Raw genomic sequence first — 21,173 nt, forward strand, 5'->3', positions numbered from 1 at the left:
CCCCTGATATAAAGGAGCACTGTAAGGGGACACCTGATGTAAGTGGGCACTCTGATGGAAGATACTTGATGCTACGGAGGCACCCTGATGGGAAAACCTGATGTAAGGTGGATTGTGATGGGAACATCTGATGTAAGGGGGGACTCTGATGGGGACACCTGATGTAAGGGGGGACTCTGATGGGGACACCTGATGCAAAAACTGACAAATTTGACAAAATGCTGTGGAAATCGTACATTGCTTATCTTTTGGTAGACGTAAAATGAGCGCACAGATACTAGGACCCGAGTCACGGCACAAACATGAGATTCTGACCCGCGATGGGGAAGAAAACTGACCGCCCCCCTCCTGGATTTCGAATTCCTACCCCCGATGTACAGAACGCAGACTCTGCAAGGCATGCCATCCGCAGCAGCCTATGAGCAGAAGCATGGAGGAGCACGCCTGTAGGTGAAAGTCTTTGGAACATGTAAGCCTTTTGTTACACAAGACTGAAGGAGCGAAACAGAAGGGAAAACTTTGGGGGGATTGTCACATCCCCAGAATCCGGCTCCTTCGTCCAAGCAGCAGGCGGAGGCTTGGCCACTGTAGACAGGCTGCTGGCTAATCCTTCAGGGCTCACTTAAAAGATTAGAGGTGGGTGGTGCTAAGATTCCCTGGATGGGGTAAGGAGTTTTGGAAGCAAACAAGCACAGACTTTTAATTCACTTCTTGTGCAGCATATAAGCTCCAGCTGTCTGTACTTGCAGCTGCAGAGGACCCGGGGAGAGTGAAAAGGAGAGTGACACAACCAGGGGAGGAAAAAAAAAAAATTAGTTTTTGAGTCGCAACTTTAACCCATTGAAGGCGGATCGAGAATTCACCATTTTGGACCCATTTCTTCTTCATTCGACTTTTAACAAAAAGGAAAAAAAAGTTAGAAGCGCCCCGGAGCCCATTCATGAACCTCCTCTGAGGGTCCTACAAGCCGGCGCCGGTGCAGTCATGCAGTTCCAGTGGAATATTGCGGCTTGCGTGAACTCTTTGCTATTCGGGTTGGTCCTCTGGAGCTCGGCCGAAGAATACGACTACTACAGCTGGCAGTCCGACAATTTCCAGAACGGGCGCTTTTACACCAAGCAGAGCCAGTGCGTGGACATCCCCCAAGACCTCGGCCTCTGCCACAACGTCGGCTACAAGAAAATGAGGCTGCCCAACCTGCTCGACCACGAGACCATGCCCGAGGTGAAGCAGCAGGCCAGCAGTTGGGTGCCGCTGCTCGCCAAGAGGTGCCACAGGGACACGCAGCTCTTCCTGTGCTCGCTCTTCACGCCCATCTGTTTGGAGAGGCCCATTTACCCGTGCCGGTCGCTGTGCGAGGTGGTGCGCGACAGCTGCGCGCCGGTGATGGAGTCCTACGGTTTTCCTTGGCCGGAGATGCTGAACTGTAACAAGTTCCCCATCGATAACGACCTGTGCATCGCCGTGCAGTTCGGCAGCAAGCAAGTCACTCAGCCACCAGGTAACTACTACTACCTACAGAATGCTGGAGACAGATATGTATTGGGGGGGGGGGATTTACTTAAAGGCAAATAGACTGCAAGTTTGCAAACTTTGCGAGTTGCTCCAGGGCTTAGTATTATGTATCCTCTCTGCTCTCTTGATGTAGATATAAAAAAAATATATATAATCGAATTCTCTAAGCAGGGTATAAATAATTTTGCAAAGTTAAACAAGTTTAATGGAGGTTGCTAAACCTGAAAACTATCTCAAGTATTGGACACCTGATGTAAGGGGCACTGTGATGGGGACACCTGACATTAGGGAGCACTGTTAAGGAGACACCTGATGTAAGGGGGCACTCTGATGTAAAGGGGCACTGTAATGGGGACACCTGATGCAAGGGGGCACTCTGAGGGGGGACACCTGATGTAAGGGGGGGGGCTGTGATGGGGGCACCTGATGTAAGGGGGAACTCTGATGTAAAGGCAGACTGTGATGGGGACCCCTGATGCAAGGGGGTACTCTGAGAGGGGGACACCTGATGTAAGGGGGGGGGCTGTGATGGGGGCACCTGATGTAAGGGGGAACTCTGATGTAAAGGCAGACTGTGATGGGGACCACTGATGCAAGGGGGTACTCTGAGGGGGGGCACCTGATGTAAGGGGGGGCTGTGATGGGGGACACCTGATGTAAGGGGGGGCTGTGATGGGGCACCTGATGTAAGGGGGAACTCTGATGTAAAGGCAGACTGTGATGGGGACCCATGATGCAAGGGGGTACTCTGAGAGGGGGACACCTGATGAAAGGGGGGCTGTGATGGGGGCACCTGATGTAAGGGGGCATCTGATGTAAGGCATCTGATGCAAGGGGGAACTCTGATGTAAAGGGGGACTGTGATGGGGACCCCTACAGCATACCTACAGAATGCTGGATAAAGATATGTATTGGGGTGGATTTACTTAAAGGCAAATAGATTGCAAGTTTGCAAACTTTGTGAGTTGCTCCAGGGCTTAGTATTATGTATCCTCTCTGCTCTCTTGATGTAGATATAAAAAAAATATATAATCTAATTCTCTAACCAGGGTATAAATAATTTTACAAAGTTAAACAAGTTTAATGGAGGGTGCTAAACCTTCAACTATCTCAAGTATTGGGGCTGCATCACAGCGGACCTTGGGTCTAGAAAAGCCTTGTCTCAACCTGGGGTTCCTCCAGGGGTGTCTAGATGTTCCTTGAGCTGTGGGCACTTTGAAAATTGCTCCAGGGCTTAGTAAATGAGGGGAAGCTTCACTTTACAAGGAATAGTCATGCAAGGAAAATAAAAAAAAATGATTTTTTTTTTTCTTGCACATGAACACAGCAGAGCTTCCACCTCATTTACTAAGCTAGTCTGGAGAAACTGCACTTGCCGAGCGCCAAAGTCTAGTTGCCGTTAATAAAGCAAAAACCTCATTATAAACCGCTTGGGATCTAGTCTGCGCAATCGTTTATTTATTTTGCCATTGTAAACCGTATACATATCTTTAGCAGGTTTTTATAAGGAAAAAGTTGCCTGGTCTTAAATGATTACAATTTAATTATTGATTCTGCGATTAATAACTAGAGTAGGGGATAATGTTTGCATTTTTGTATTGTTGAAAGAACCGTCTAGGTCAGCCTTTCTTAGCCAGAGTCCCATGAATTCCTAAGGTTCCTCCAGAGGATGGTAGGGGTTCCTTTATACATGAGCAATATTCACCTCTCCTGCAATATTCACACTGACCTAAATGATCTTTTTAGATATCGCTAAGGAGGGATTCTTCCTATTGACCCCCAATGTAAGAAACATTCTTCCCACTGATCACCAATGTAAGGAACATTCTTCCCACTGATCACCAATGTAAGGAACATTCTTCTCACTGATCACCAATGTAAGGAACATTCTTCTCACTGATCACCAATGTAAGGAACATTCTTCTCACTGATCACCAATGTAAGGAACATTCTTCCCACTGATCACCAATGTAAGTAACATTCTTCCCACTGATCACCAATGTAAGGAACATTCTTCCCACTGATCACCAATGTAAGGAACATTCTTCTCACTGATCACCAATGTAAGGAACATTCTTCTCACTGATCACCAATGTAAGGAACATTCTTCCCACTGATCACCAATGTAAGGAACATTCTTCCCACTGATCACCAATGTAAGGAACATTCTTCTCACTGATCACCAATGTAAGGAACATTCTTCCCACTGATCACCAATGTAAGGAACATTCTTCTCACTGATCACCAATGTAAGGAACATTCTTCTCACTGATCACCAATGTAAGGAACATTCTTCTCACTGATCACCAATGTAAGGAACATTCTTCTCACTGATCACCAATGTAAGGAACATTCTTCTCACTGATCACCAATGTAAGGAATATTCTTCCCACTGATCACCAATGTAAAGAACATTCTTCTCACTGATCACCAATGTAAGGGACATTCTTCTCACTGATCACCAATGTAAGGAACATTCTTCTCACTGATCACCAATGTAAGGAACATTCTTCCCACTGATCACCAATGTAAGGAACATTCTTCTCACTGATCACCAATGTAAAGAACATTCTTCTCACTGATCACCAATGTAAGGGACATTCTTCTCACTGATCACCAATGTAAGGAACATTCTTCTCACTGATCACCAATGTAAGGAACATTCTTCCCACTGATCACCAATGTAAGGAACATTCTTCCCACTGATCACCAATGTAAGGGACATTCTTCCCACTGATCACCAATGTAAGGAACATTCTTCTCACTGATCACCAATGTAAGGAACATTCTTCTCACTGATCACCAATGTAAGGAACATTCTTCCCACTGATCACCAATGTAAGGAACATTCTTCTCACTGATCACCAATGTAAGGGACATTCTTCCCACTGATCACCAATGTAAGGAACATTCTTCTCACTGATCACCAATGTAAGGAACATTCTTCTCACTGATCACCAATGTAAGGAACATTCTTCCCATTGACCCCCAATGTAAGGAACATTCTTCTCACTGATCACTAATGTAAGGAACATTCTTCTCACTGATCACTAATGTAAGGAACATTCTTCTCACTGATCACCGATGTAAGGGACATTCTTCCCACTGATCACCAATGTAAGGAACATTCTTCTCACTGATCACTAATGTAAGGAACATTCTTCTCACTGATCACCAATGTAAGGAACATTCTTCTCACTGATCACCAATGTAAGGAACATTCTTCCCACTGATCACCAATGTAAGGAACATTCTTCTCACTGATCACCAATGTAAGGAACATTCTTCTCACTGATCACCAATGTAAGGAACATTCTTCCCATTGACCCCCAATGTAAGGAACATTCTTCTCACTGATCACTAATGTAAGGAACATTCTTCTCACTGATCACTAATGTAAGGAACATTCTTCTCACTGATCACCGATGTAAGGGACATTCTTCCCACTGATCACCAATGTAAGGAACATTCTTCTCACTGATCACTAATGTAAGGAACATTCTTCTCACTGATCACCAATGTAAGGAACATTCTTCTCACTGATCACCAATGTAAGGAACATTCTTCCCATTGACCCCCAATGTAAGGAACATTCTTCCCACTGATCACCAATGTAAGGAACATTCTTCTCACTGATCACCAATGTAAGGAACATTCTTCTCACTGATCACCAATGTAAGGAACATTCTTCCCATTGACCCCCAATGTAAGGAACATTCTTCTCACTGATCACCAATGTAAGGAACATTCTTCCCACTGATCACCAATGTAAGGAACATTCTTCTCACTGATCACCAATGTAAGGAAAATTCTTCCCATTGACCCCCAATGTAAGGAACATTCTTCTCACTGATCACCAATGTAAGGAACATTCTTCTCACTGATCACCAATGTAAGGAACATTCTTCTCACTGATCACCAATGTAAAGAACATTCTTCCCACTGATCACCAATGTAAGGAACATTCTTCTCACTGATCACCAATGTAAGGAACATTCTTCCCATTGACCCCCAATGTAAGGAACATTCTTCTCACTGATCACCAATGTAAGGAACATTCTTCTCACTGATCACCAATGTAAGGAACATTCTTCTCACTGATCACCAATGTAAGGAACATTCTTCTCACTGATCACCAATGTAAAGAACATTCTTCCCACTGATCACCAATGTAAGGAACATTCTTCCCACTGATCACCAATGTAAGGAACATTCTTCCCACTGATCACCAATGTAAGGAACATTCTTCTCACTGATCACCAATGTAAAGAACATTCTTCCCAATTTTTCCCAATTTTTCTTTATTAAAAGTCTTGCAATCATTAAGCATAAAATCACAATATATAAATATACATAAATATATACATATTTACATAAATTAAAATGAATATAGCAAAACTGCTCTCAAACAAAAAAAAAAAAAAAAAAAAAAAAAAAAAAAAAAAAAAAAAAAAAAAATACTTTACAGCAATAACATAAATCCTATTACGACTCACACCATTACACCAGACATCAAACTTGTGAGGTTAAGAAACAAACCTGTACCCATTATGCATGCAGCCCTTCTTCAAAAAGAAGATACTAACCAACAAAAGCTAAGGGAGTGAAAGAACCAGAAAAAGAAAAGAGCTCCTCACCCAGAGATGGGCAGTTCACCGAAGGCAGGTCTGATATTCCTCCACGCCCTTATCCAGACTGCCCGAGGCTCCCTGCCCTTCTCAAGACCCCGAATTTTCCCAACCTCACCCAGAATATCGTGCACCACCACCTCAACAGAGAGGACTTTCTTCCGCAGGGTAATCTGGCACCGTGCATTCCATGTGAAGTAACGGACAACTATACTAACTAAAAACAGTGTATCCAAATCAAAATCCCAGTGAGTCGGGAATGCCCCATACACCCACTCCGCATAACTCATGCGATAGAAAAAGGGGATGCCTAGAGCCCTCCCCACCCTTTTATACACCTCTATGTTAAAGGGACACTGGAGCAAAAAGTGGTCCATAGACTCCACTTTACCAACACACTCCGCTCTAGGACAATCCCGATCATCCACAGGGCGATGCTTCAAGTTCCCTCTCACATAGAGCCTTCCATGGAAGGCGAGCCAGGCTTGATCCCTAAACTTCAAGGGGATTCTTTCTAAATTGATTAAACGCAACCCTTCCCTCATTACAGAGCCTGGGCAATCCCTTAAGGCCAGTGACACACTGAAAGCAGAGCCCAAAATCCTCTTCTCCAGAAGCTTCCTGGGGAGGGACTTGATATCCTCCACTGTCACCTGCCACTGCCGAAGTATTTTCAGACACGGGGCAACATAAGCCGGGAGCTTGCCATGTCGGACTCTCAGACTTTTCACTGGCCCGCCATCTTCCCAGGATCGCAGAAAAGGCCTAAAACAAGATTGAAAAATACCCACCCATCCCGGCGGGTTCTCTGCTAGCATGTTACCAAGATTGTACTTTAAAAACAGCAGAGAAAAGAAAACTATTGGGTTGACCATTCCTAGGCCACCCTCCCGCCTAGACAGGTAAGTTACATTGCGTTTGATCAGGTTCAGCCTACTTCCCCATAACAGTTGGAAAAAGCAGCTGTACACCCTTGCATAGAGAGATACTGGCAAGATACAGACGAAGCTGACATATAAAAAAATTGGGACCAGGTACGTTTTGATCAAGTCAACCCTCTCCCTCAATGAAAGCTTCCATTTCTTCCAACTTGCTACTTTGGCATTGGCACACACCAACCTGCTTTCCCAATTTCGATGACCATAGTCACCAGGACCAAATTTGATGCCCAACACTTTAATTTCCTGCTGGGGCTCTGGGAAGGCATCCGGAAGTTCGAAGCTTTCACCTTCCTCACCCATCCAGAAAACTTCACTCTTTTCATGGTTGACTTTAGAACCAGAAGCCTCCGTGTACTGCTCTATCATAGAGACCACCTCCTGCGCCTCCTCCGTTCCAGAGACAATAACAGACACATCATCGGCATAGGCCACGACCTTCAAAGGTGGCACACCAGCAATGCCCAAAGGCACCCCGCACAAAGATCCACTCTCTAGCCTTCTTATGAAGGGGTCGATTGCGAATACATATAACAGGGGGCTCAGAGGACATCCCTGGCGCACACCAGAGCCAACCTCAAAAGGCCGTCCAACCCAACCATTAACCAGTGGGAAGCTCTCAGCCCCTTTATATAATGTCTTCAGCCAATCTATAAACCTCCCCTGCAGGCCGTATCTACCAAGTAGCAAATACAGGTACTCGTGATTGACTCTATCAAAAGCCTTCGCCTGATCCAATGCCAGCAAGTACTTTCTCCATCCAGCAGCCCTGCATCGTTCCAAAGCCTCCCGGACAGCTAAAACCGCTGAAAAGGTACTTCTACCTTGGACCGAGCAGTGCTGATGACTGGACAACAAATCGCCTGCCACTGACGACAAGCGCCAAAAAAGAATCTTCGCCAAGATCTTTCTATCAACATTGAGAAGACTGATGGGGCGCCAGTTCTCAATCATTGAGGGGTCTTTACCTTTTGACAGAAGAATCACAGCGGATTGCCTCATGGAGGGAGGGAGCGAACCCTCTTCTAGACAGCTGTTATAAACCTCCGCTAAAAAGGGAGCCAGAATGGACTTAAAACACTTGTAGAATTCAGCTGTCAACCCATCTGGCCCAGGCGATTTTTTGGTAGCCAGCTTCTCTATAGCATGAACTACCTCATCCACTGAAATTGGTTCTGTCAAATCCATCAAAGGCAATGTACCATTTCCCAATCCTGGAGTAGAATCCAGAAAGCTTTCCATCTTGTCCCGACAAAGGTCCTTTCTTCCCAGAAGGTCTGCATAATATGATCTGAAGATCTCCAGGATCCCTGATCTGGACTTCACCAGGGAACCCGTACTATCCCTCAGGCCTATGACCGTCTTAACTGCTATGCCTTGCTTACAGTTCTGGTAAGGATCAGGCGAGTGATATTTTCCATAATCCCTCTCCAGAACCAAGGAGGCATGCCGGTCGTATTGACACTTTCTAAGAAGAAACTTGACCTCAGAGATCTCCCCTGGATCTCCTTTATACGAGACAAGACGATCAAGCTTCCTCCGCAAATGCTGGTAGGCAATGTACATACCAAGCTGCTTCTTCTTACTTATGGCCTTGAAAAGTCCAATCGCCCTTTGTTTCACAAGCTCCCACCACTCTGACTTAGTGCTGCAAAAGTCCAGAATAGAAACCTGTGCCTGGAAAAAATCCTCAAAGGATTGTCTTACCTCTACGTCTTCCAGGAGAGCCGAATTCAGTTTCCAGGTACCCCTTCCCCTGGGTGGAGTGTCCGAGGCATTCAGAGTCACAGACAGCATACAGTGGTCAGAGAACTCCACCGCCCTCAACTCAGGAGCCGAGAAAGCAGAGTTCTCCTTTAAAAAAAACCTATCTATCCTACTCTGACTATTCCCTCTCTGAAATGTGAATCCCGTGCTGCCAGGGCAGTGCTTAATATGCACATCTACCAGGCCTGCTTGTCTCACCATATCTCTAAGAAAAACGCTATCGTACGCCAGCCTGTCTATGGAGCCTCTCCTGTCTTCAGGCCTAATTATGGTGTTAAAATCACCTCCAAAGACAACCTGCTGGGACGTAAAAAGGAAGGGCTTGATCTCTGTGAGGAGGCATTTCCTGCCCCATCTTGACTGCGGTCCATAGATATTAATCAGGCGCAGGTCCTGCCCCCTAACAGAGACGTCCAAGACCATGCATCTCCCAATCTCTACCTCAATTACCCGCCGGCACGTTACCATATCGGTTTTAAAAAGGACCGCAACTCCGCTGCAGGGCTCAGCCGCAAGAGACCAAAAGGAGGGACCGCATCTCCACTCCCTTTTTGCTAGATGGACATCGGCCAAAGTATTGAGCCAGGTCTCTTGCAAAAATAAAATCTCGGCATCAAACTCGCTGAGCAAAAATAAGGCAATATCACGAGCTCTTGCAGATTTCATGCTGGCGACATTAATGGTCGCCACCTTTATCGGAGTGGGAACTGCCATCAGGATGATTGGGGTAGTCGTTTCTTAACCTTTGCCACACTCTCATCACCAGAAACAGCTCTCTTCAAACTATGTGACTCCCCCTCATCCATGGATGATAAAGAAAAAGATATATCAGACATCCCATCACCTGACAAAACTGAAAAAGGGTTACCAAGAGGAACCCCTCCTGGGTCCGACTCTGAGGAAGAAATAACTACTTTATTTGTCTTCCTCTTCTTCTTTTTCTTCCTCCTAAACGTCTCCCACCCCTCATCATCTGAATCCCCCTCAACAGAGGGTGAGACATGGGATATGGACACCCTTCCATCCGCCCCACCCCCATCCAGCACCCCCACATTCCCCTGACCACGTTTGCGCTGCCGAGGGACAGGGACTGGAGGCTGAGAAGGAAGATCCGCTAAACCTGCCCCCCCAGCAGCCTCCGCTAGTCTGGAGGACCTACGTACAGCAGGAATAGGGACAACCACATGGGGGACAGACTTAGGGACCACATCACTAGAGGGAACAGAATCTGAAACAGAAGGAACTGACACAGGAGGGACAGACTCAGGGACAACATTACCAGGGGGAACAGAACCTGAAACAGATGGAACAGACACAGGAGGGACAGACTCAGGGACAACATTACCAGGGGAAACAGATGGAACTGACACAGGAGGGACAACAACAGTTACAGCGGCCTGATCCTCCTTATCCAGCCTCTGCAGCTCAGCCTCCAATCCTTGCAGGTTATGTAAAGCCTCTGGACACTTACTGTAAGGATGGCCAAGCTGTTGGCACAGATTGCACCGAATTTGGGTACAATCTTTCGCCAAGTGGTCCAGACCCTGGCATAGCGAACACTTTTTACGGGTGCAGGTAGAGGCAAAATGGCCCTTTTCACCACATTTATTGCAGACTTTGGGCTGTCCCTGGTAGAAAATAGTCAGCCGATCTCTTCCCAGAAAAGCTGAGCAGGGCAGATGTTGGACTACATTGCCCAGCACCCCCAGTTTTAGTGACACCGTCCAGGCCCCTGTCCATATCCCATGCTCATCCAGGACCTTCCGCAGTGGAGTGAGGACCTCACCATATCGGCGTAGCCATACTATCAAATCAGCCTCCGGTATGGATTCGTTACGCACCAGGATGGTCACCGATTTTATCAGAGGCTGCCTGGAAATCACCTTTGGCACCAAACCACTCCACTGCGAAAGGCCCTGGCACCTCCTATGTCGCTCCCAAAATAAATCCAACCCCTCAGGTTTTACAAAAGATAAATCAAATTCATAACTCCCCACTGGGCAAATCAAAGCAAAAATATCTACAGCTTTAAACCCCATTTCCAAAATCAACTCTGCCACCCTCCCCCTCACTGGTGGGGTCCCCTCCCCCTCCCACTTGAACTGAACCACATTCCTCCTCCTATACCCACCACCAAAACCCCCTATATTGTGACCACCAATATTTACAGTATTCCCCCCACCCTCCTTGGTGCGACTCCCCACAACAGATGCATAACTCCCCATATTCCTCCCAGCAGAAGAGATATTTGTGTGTTTTGAACTGTCTGAGACATCTTTAGCAGATATCGATTGTACAGATTTGGTCTGTACAATCGATGAGTCTTTCCTCTGAGCAGAGAGAGAAATGTCATCTTTGTTTTTCCCAGCAGTATTAACCCCTTCACCATCACCACCACCACCCACCACATTCATTGTTTTATCATGACTGTCATTGTTAATACTTGCTGGTATATTCACATGTCCTGCAGTCTTCCCAGCAGTGTCAGTTCCCACTGCTGTGGTGGTGGAATCTTCATCTGGCCTGTTCTCTTCCATCAGGACAGGACTTTCTGCAGAGGACAGTGCAGGCTGGACTGACACATCCATGGCTTCCACTGCACATGGTGCAGTATTCTGACCCCCTCCCCCACCAGAATCAATCAGCTCTGCTGGAACACAGAGAGGCTCAGGTGAAGCAATCACATTGCAGGTGTCAGCCACAGTGTGTGAAACACATGCAGCAAACATGGTAGTGGGACTACAGGTCTCAGCACATGCGGGTGCAGCAACATCCATGTTCAGGGGATTTGGTGCAGGTTCATCCTCATTCCCTGGCTGATTCTTCTGAACATCCTCCGGGACCTCTGATGGATTATCAGACATTACAAGCTTGTCTCCTCTCAGGGGGGATTCCATCCTCTGGATGAAGGTCAGGGTGCCATTCTCACTCTCAACCCCCTGGCTGGTTGCCGCTGGCGACTCCAAGGCCTTACATGGGGGGAGAGGAGCAGAGGCAGATGGACCCGGGTCATCCATATGCTGAGGCTGATCCACTGAACACGATGAGGACTGGCTGACAAACCTTCTCTCGTTTTCAAACTTTTCTTTAAATGCTCCACTTTTTTCTTTTAGTTTTCCCAACAATAAAGTTTGCTGCTTTACTTTTTCCTCTAATTCCTGTAGCTCAGGCTTCATGGCGGTGCGATTCTTACTCCAGGCCTGGAAGTATTTGGCTTTGAAGTTTTTAAGCTCCACTCTCAAAACTTTAAGTTTCTCCTCCGCTCTCCCAATCGCCCTAAAGCGATTAACAACCTTAAGGCTGAAAACGCTGGCATCCATACCAGGGCCCGGACCCACAGACAGATCCTCCACCTCCTCCTCACTGGGCCCCGTGTCATCAGGGGGATCCATCTCAGGGCCTCCCCCAGGATCAGGCATTATTCCTGGGCCAAGCTAGCAGGCAAGGCCCAGGCTTGAAAAATGGGTGGTTCTCACAGAGAGCTCTTTGGGTGTGTCCTCCTCCTCCTTCCCACTGATCACCAATGTAAAGAACATTCTTCCCACTGATCACCAATGTAAGGAACATTCTTCTCACTGATCACCAATGTAAGGAACATTCTTCCCACTGATCACCAATGTAAGGAACATTCTTCCCACTGATCACCAATGTAAGGAACATTCTTCCCACTGATCACCAATGTAAGGAACATTCTTCTCACTGATCACCAATGTAAGGAACATTCTTCCCACTGATCACCAATGTAAGGAACATTCTTCCCACTGATCACCAATGTAAGGAACATTCTTCCCACTGATCACCAATGTAAGGAACATTCTTCCCATTGACCCCCAATGTAAGGAACATTCTTCCCACTGATCACCAATGTAAGGAACATTCTTCTCACTGATCACCAATGTAAGGAACGTTCTTCTCACTGATCACCAATGTAAGGAACATTCTTCTCACTGATCACCAATGTAAGGAACATTCTTCTCACTGATCACCAATGTAAGGAACATTCTTCCCATTGACCCCCAATGTAAGGAACATTCTTCTCAATGATCACCAATGTAAGGAACATTCTTCTCACTGATCACCAATGTAAGGAACATTCTTCCCACTGATCACCAATGTAAGGAACATTCTTCCCACTGATCACCAATGTAAGGAACATTCTTCCCACTGATCACCAATGTAAGGAACATTCTTCTCACTGATCACCAATGTAAGGAACATTCTTCTCACTGATCACCAATGTAAGGAACATTCTTCTCACTGATCACCAATGTAAGGAACGTTCTTCTCACTGATCACCAATGTAAGGAACATTCTTCTCACTGATCACCAATGTAAGGAACATTCTTCTCACTGATCACCAATGTAAGGAACATTCTTCCCATTGACCCCCAATGTAAGGAACATTCTTCTCAATGATCACCAATGTAAGGAACATTCTTCCCACTGATCACCAATGTAAGGAACATTCTTCCCACTGATCACCAATGTAAGGAACATTCTTCCCACTGATCACCAATGTAAGGAACATTCTTCCCACTGATCACCAATGTAAGGAACATTCTTCTCACTGATCACCAATGTAAGGAACATTCTTCTCACTGATCACCAATGTAAGGAACATTCTTCCCACTGATCACCAATCTAAGGAACATTCTTCCCACTGATCACCAATGTAAGGAACATTCTTCTCACTGATCACCAATGTAAGGAACATTCTTCTCACTGATCACCAATGTAAGGAACATTCTTCTCACTGATCACCAATGTAAGAAACATTCTTCCCACTGATCACCAATGTAAGGAACATTCTTCTCACTGATCACCAATGTAAAGAACATTCTTCTCACTGATCACCAATGTAAGGAACATTCTTCTCACTGATCACCAATGTAAGGAACATTCTTCTCACTGATCACCAATGTAAGAAACATTCTTCCCACTGATCACCAATGTAAGGAACATTCTTCTCACTGATCACCAATGTAAAGAACATTCTTCTCACTGATCACCAATGTAAGGAACATTCTTCTCACTGATCACCAATGTAAGGAACATTCTTCTCACTGATCACCAATGTAAAGAACATTCTTCTCACTGATCACCAATGTAAGGGACATTCTTCTCACTGATCACCAATGTAAGGAACATTCTTCCCACTGATCACCAATGTAAGGAACATTCTTCTCACTGATCACCAATGTAAGGGACATTCTTCCCACTGATCACCAATGTAAGGAACATTCTTCTCACTGATCACCAATGTAAGGAACATTCTTCTCACTGATCACCAATGTAAGGAACATTCTTCCCACTGATCACCAATGTAAGGAACATTCTTCTCACTGATCACCAATGTAAGGAACATTCTTCTCACTGATCACTAATGTAAGGAACATTCTTCTCACTGATCACTAATGTAAGGAACATTCTTCTCACTGATCACTAATGTAAGGAACATTCTTCTCACTGATCACCGATGTAAGGGACATTCTTCCCACTGATCACCAATGTAAGGAACATTCTTCTCACTGATCACTAATGTAAGGAACATTCTTCTCACTGATCACCAATGTAAGGAACATTCTTCCCATTGACCCCCAATGTAAGGAACATTCTTCCCACTGATCACCAATGTAAGGAACATTCTTCTCACTGATCACCAATGTAAGGAACATTCTTCTCACTGATCACTAATGTAAGGAACATTCTTCTCACTGATCACCAATGTAAGGAACATTCTTCCCATTGACCCCCAATGTAAGGAACATTCTTCTCACTGATCACCAATGTAAGGAACATTCTTCCCACTGATCACCAATGTAAGGAACATTCTTCTCACTGATCACCAATGTAAGGAACATTCTTCCCATTGACCCCCAATGTAAGGAACATTCTTCTCACTGATCACCAATGTAAGGAACATTCTTCTCACTGATCACCAATGTAAGGAACATTCTTCTCACTGATCACCAATGTAAGGAACATTCTTCTCACTGATCACCAATGTAAAGAACATTCTTCCCACTGATCACCAATGTAAGGAACATTCTTCCCACTGATCACCAATGTAAGGAACATTCTTCCCACTGATCACCAATGTAAGGAACATTCTTCTCACTGATCACCAATGTAAAGAACATTCTTCCCACTGATCACCAATGTAAGGAACATTCTTCCCACTGATCACCAATGTAAGGAACATTCTTCCCACTGATCACCAATGTAAGGAACATTCTTCCCATTGACCCCCAATGTAAGGAACATTCTTCCCACTGATCACCAATGTAAGGAACATTCTTCTCACTGATCACCAATGTAAGGAACGTTCTTCTCACTGATCACCAATGTAAGGAACATTCTTCCCACTGATCACCAATGTAAGGAACATTCTTCCCATTGACCCCCAATGTAAGGAACATTCTTCTCAATGATCACCAATGTAAGGAACATTCTTCCCACTGATCACCAATGTAAGGAACATTCTTCTCACTGATCACCAATGTAAGAAACATTCTTCTCACTGATCACCAATGTAAGGAACATTCTTCTCACTGATCACCAATGTAAGAAACATTCTTCCCACTGATCACCAATGTAAGGAACATTCTTCTCACTGATCACCAATGTAAGGAACATTCTTCTCACTGATCACCAATGTAAAGAACATTCTTCTCACTGATCACCAATGTAAGGAACATTCTTCCCACTGATCACCAATGTAAGGAACATTCTTCTCACTGATCACCAATGTAAGGAACATTCTTCTCACTGATCACTAATGTAAGGAACATTCTTCTCACTGATCACCAATGTAAGGAACATTCTTCCCATTGACCCCCAATGTAAGGAACATTCTTCCCACTGATCACCAATGTAAGGAACATTCTTCTCACTGATCACCAATGTAAGGAACATTCTTCCCATTGACCCCCAATGTAAGGAGCATTCTTCCCACCGATCACCAATGTAAAGAACATTCTTCCCACTGATCACCAATGTAAGGAACATTCTTCCCACTGATCACCAATGTAAGGAACATTCTTCTCACTGATCACCAATGTAAGGAACATTCTTCTCACTGATCACTAATGTAAGGAACATTCTTCTCACTGATCACCAATGTAAGGAACATTCTTCCCATTGACCCCCAATGTAAGGAACATTCTTCTCACTGATCACCAATGTAAGGAACATTCTTCCCACTGATCACCAATGTAAGGAACATTCTTCTCACTGATCACCAATGTAAGGAACATTCTTCCCATTGACCCCCAATGTAAGGAACATTCTTCTCACTGATCACCAATGTAAGGAACATTCTTCTCACTGATCACCAATGTAAGGAACATTCTTCTCACTGATCACCAATGTAAGGAACATTCTTCTCACTGATCACCAATGTAAAGAACATTCTTCCCACTGATCACCAATTTAAGGAACATTCTTCCCACTGATCACCAATGTAAGGAACATTCTTCCCACTGATCACCAATGTAAGGAACATTCTTCTCACTGATCACCAATGTAAAGAACATTCTTCCCACTGATCACCAATGTAAGGAACATTCTTCCCACTGATCACCAATGTAAGGAACATTCTTCCCACTGATCACCAATGTAAGGAACATTCTTCCCATTGACCCCCAATGTAAGGAACATTCTTCCCACTGATCACCAATGTAAGGAACATTCTTCTCACTGATCACCAATGTAAGGAACGTTCTTCTCACTGATCACCAATGTAAGGAACATTCTTCTCACTGATCACCAATGTAAGGAACATTCTTCTCACTGATCACCAATGTAAGGAACATTCTTCCCAATTTTTCTTTATTAAAAGTCTTGCAATCAATAATCATAAAATCACAATATATAAATATACATAAATATATACACATTTACATAAATTAAAATAAATATAGCAAATCTGCTCTCAAACCAAAAAAATACTTTAAGCAATAACATAAATCCTATTACGACTCACACCATTACACCAGACATCAAACTTGTGAGGTTAAGAAACAAACCTGTACCCATTATGCATGCAGCCCTTCTTCAAAAAGAAGATACTAACCAAAAAAAGCTAAGGGAGTGAAAGAACCAGAAAAAGAAAAGAGCTCCTCACCCAGAGATGGGCAGTTCACCAAAGGCAGGTCTGATATTCCTCCACGCCCTTATCCAGACTGCCCGAGGCTCCCTGCCCTTCTCAAGACCCCGAATTTTCCCAACCTCACCCAGAATATCGTGCACCACCACCTCAACAGAGAGGACTTTCTTCCGCAGGGTAATCTGGCACCGTGCATTCCATGTGAAGTAACGGACAACTATACTAACTAAAAACAGTGTATCCAAATCAAAATCCCAGTGAGTCGGGAATGCCCCATACACCCACTCCGCATAACTCATGCGATAGAAAAAGGGGATGCCTAGAGCCCTCCCCACCCTTTTATACACCTCTATGTTAAAGGGACACTGGAGCAAAAAGTGGTCCATAGACTCCACTTTACCAACACACTCCGCTCTAGGACAATCCCGATCATCCACAGGGCGATGCTTCAAGTTCCCTCTCACATAGAGCCTTCCATGGAAGGCGAGCCAGGCTTGATCCCTAAACTTCAAGGGGATTCTTTCTAAATTGATTAAACGCAACCCTTCCCTCATTACAGAGCCTGGGCAATCCCTTAAGGCCAGTGACACACTGAAAGCAGAGCCCAAAATCCTCTTCTCCAGAAGCTTCCTGGGGAGGGACTTGATATCCTCCACTGTCACCTGCCACTGCCGAAGTATTTTCAGACACGGGGCAACATAAGCCGGGAGCTTGCCATGTCGGACTCTCAGACTTTTCACTGGCCCGCCATCTTCCCAGGATCGCAGAAAAGGCCTAAAACAAGATTGAAAAATACCCACCCATCCCGGCGGGTTCTCTGCTAGCATGTTACCAAGATTGTACTTTAAAAACAGCAGAGAAAAGAAAACTATTGGGTTGACCATTCCTAGGCCACCCTCCCGCCTAGACAGGTAAGTTACATTGCGTTTGATCAGGTTCAGCCTACTTCCCCATAACAGTTGGAAAAAGCAGCTGTACACCCTTGCATAGAGAGATACTGGCAAGATACAGACGAAGCTGACATATAAAAAAATTGGGACCAGGTACGTTTTGATCAAGTCAACCCTTTCCCTCAATGAAAGCTTCCATTTCTTCCAACTTGCTACTTTGGCATTGGCACACACCAACCTGCTTTCCCAATTTCGATGACCATAGTCACCAGGACCAAATTTGATGCCCAACACTTTAATTTCCTGCTGGGGCTCTGGGAAGGCATCCGGAAGTTCGAAGCTTTCACCTTCCTCACCCATCCAGAAAACTTCACTCTTTTCATGGTTGACTTTAGAACCAGAAGCCTCCGTGTACTGCTCTATCATAGAGACCACCTCCTGCGCCTCCTCCGTTCCAGAGACAATAACAGACACATCATCGGCATAGGCCACGACCTTCAAAGGTGGCACACCAGCAATGCCCAAAGGCACCCCGCACAAAGATCCACTCTCTAGCCTTCTTATGAAGGGGTCGATTGCGAATACATATAACAGGGGGCTCAGAGGACATCCCTGGCGCACACCAGAGCCAACCTCAAAAGGCCGTCCAACCCAACCATTAACCAGTGGGAAGCTCTCAGCCCCTTTATATAATGTCTTCAGCCAATCTATAAACCTCCCCTGCAGGCCGTATCTACCAAGTAGCAAATACAGGTACTCGTGATTGACTCTATCAAAAGCCTTCGCCTGATCCAATGCCAGCAAGTACTTTCTCCATCCAGCAGCCCTGCATCGTTCCAAAGCCTCCCGGACAGCTAAAACCGCTGAAAAGGTACTTCTACCTTGGACCGAGCAGTGCTGATGACTGGACAACAAATCGCCTGCCACTGACGACAAGCGCCAAAAAAGAATCTTCGCCAAGATCTTTCTATCAACATTGAGAAGACTGATGGGGCGCCAGTTCTCAATCATTGAGGGGTCTTTACCTTTTGACAGAAGAATCACAGCGGATTGCCTCATGGAGGGAGGGAGCGAACCCTCTTCTAGACAGCTGTTATAAACCTCCGCTAAAAAGGGAGCCAGAATGGACTTAAAACACTTGTAGAATTCAGCTGTCAACCCATCTGGCCCAGGCGATTTTTTGGTAGCCAGCTTCTCTATAGCATGAACTACCTCATCCACTGAAATTGGTTCTGTCAAATCCATCAAAGGCAATGTACCATTTCCCAATCCTGGAGTAGAATCCAGAAAGCTTTCCATCTTGTCCCGACAAAGGTCCTTTCTTCCCAGAAGGTCTGCATAATATGATCTGAAGATCTCCAGGATCCCTGATCTGGACTTCACCAGGGAACCCGTACTATCCCTCAGGCCTATGACCGTCTTAACTGCTATGCCTTGCTTACAGTTCTGGTAAGGATCAGGCGAGTGATATTTTCCATAATCCCTCTCCAGAACCAAGGAGGCATGCCGGTCGTATTGACACTTTCTAAGAAGAAACTTGACCTCAGAGATCTCCCCTGGATCTCCTTTATACGAGACAAGACGATCAAGCTTCCTCCGCAAATGCTGGTAGGCAATGTACATACCAAGCTGCTTCTTCTTACTTATGGCCTTGAAAAGTCCAATCGCCCTTTGTTTCACAAGCTCCCACCACTCTGACTTAGTGCTGCAAAAGTCCAGAATAGAAACCTGTGCCTGGAAAAAATCCTCAAAGGATTGTCTTACCTCTACGTCTTCCAGGAGAGCCGAATTCAGTTTCCAGGTACCCCTTCCCCTGGGTGGAGTGTCCGAGGCATTCAGAGTCACAGACAGCATACAGTGGTCAGAGAACTCCACCGCCCTCAACTCAGGAGCCGAGAAAGCAGAGTTCTCCTTTAAAAAAAACCTATCTATCCTACTCTGACTATTCCCTCTCTGAAATGTGAATCCCGTGCTGCCAGGGCAGTGCTTAATATGCACATCTACCAGGCCTGCTTGTCTCACCATATCTCTAAGAAAAACGCTATCGTACGCCAGCCTGTCTATGGAGCCTCTCCTGTCTTCAGGCCTAATTATGGTGTTAAAATCACCTCCAAAGACAACCTGCTGGGACGTAAAAAGGAAGGGCTTGATCTCTGTGAGGAGGCATTTCCTGCCCCATCTTGACTGCGGTCCATAGATATTAATCAGGCGCAGGTCCTGCCCCCTAACAGAGACGTCCAAGACCATGCATCTCCCAATCTCTACCTCAATTACCCGCCGGCACGTTACCATATCGGTTTTAAAAAGGACCGCAACTCCGCTGCAGGGCTCAGCCGCAAGAGACCAAAAGGAGGGACCGCATCTCCACTCCCTTTTTGCTAGATGGACATCGGCCAAAGTATTGAGCCAGGTCTCTTGCAAAAATAAAATCTCGGCATCAAACTCGCTGAGCAAAAATAAGGCAATATCACGAGCTCTTGCAGATTTCATGCTGGCGACATTAATGGTCGCCACCTTTATCGGAGTGGGAACTGCCATCAGGATGATTGGGGTAGTCGTTTCTTAACCTTTGCCACACTCTCATCACCAGAAACAGCTCTCTTCAAACTATGTGACTCCCCCTCATCCATGGATGATAAAGAAAAAGATATATCAGACATCCCATCACCTGACAAAACTGAAAAAGGGTTACCAAGAGGAACCCCTCCTGGGTCCGACTCTGAGGAAGAAATAACTACTTTATTTGTCTTCCTCTTCTTCTTTTTCTTCCTCCTAAACGTCTCCCACCCCTCATCATCTGAATCCCCCTCAACAGAGGGTGAGACATGGGATATGGACACCCTTCCATCCGCCCCACCCCCATCCAGCACCCCCACATTCCCCTGACCACGTTTGCGCTGCCGAGGGACAGGGACTGGAGGCTGAGAAGGAAGATCCGCTAAACCTGCCCCCCCAGCAGCCTCCGCTAGTCTGGAGGACCTACGTACAGCAGGAATAGGGACAACCACATGGGGGACAGACTTAGGGACCACATCACTAGAGGGAACAGAATCTGAAACAGAAGGAACTGACACAGGAGGGACAGACTCAGGGACAACATTACCAGGGGGAACAGAACCTGAAACAGATGGAACAGACACAGGAGGGACAGACTCAGGGACAACATTACCAGGGGAAACAGATGGAACTGACACAGGAGGGACAACAACAGTTACAGCGGCCTGATCCTCCTTATCCAGCCTCTGCAGCTCAGCCTCCAATCCTTGCAGGTTATGTAAAGCCTCTGGACACTTACTGTAAGGATGGCCAAGCTGTTGGCACAGATTGC

At 45.6% G+C, this 21,173-nt stretch overlaps 1 protein-coding gene across 1 annotated transcript in view; it reads left to right on the forward strand.

Annotated features, from left to right (window-relative positions):
- Positions 1-418: 418 nt before the first annotated feature.
- The window catches only part of SFRP5 (secreted frizzled related protein 5), a 186,540-nt gene continuing 165,785 nt past the window's right edge, over positions 419-21,173 (forward strand). The window contains exon 1 of the mRNA XM_077455718.1: positions 419-1,501. Within this exon, the coding sequence (XP_077311844.1) occupies positions 985-1,501 (517 nt within the window). The 5' untranslated portion in view covers positions 419-984. The remainder of the gene's footprint in view (positions 1,502-21,173) is intronic.

This window comes from Lithobates pipiens, unplaced genomic scaffold (assembly GCF_037356315.1).
Source record: "Lithobates pipiens isolate NorthernLeopardFrog02 unplaced genomic scaffold, aLitPip1_a1.2 Scaffold_25, whole genome shotgun sequence".
NCBI lineage: Eukaryota > Metazoa > Chordata > Amphibia > Anura > Ranidae > Lithobates > Lithobates pipiens.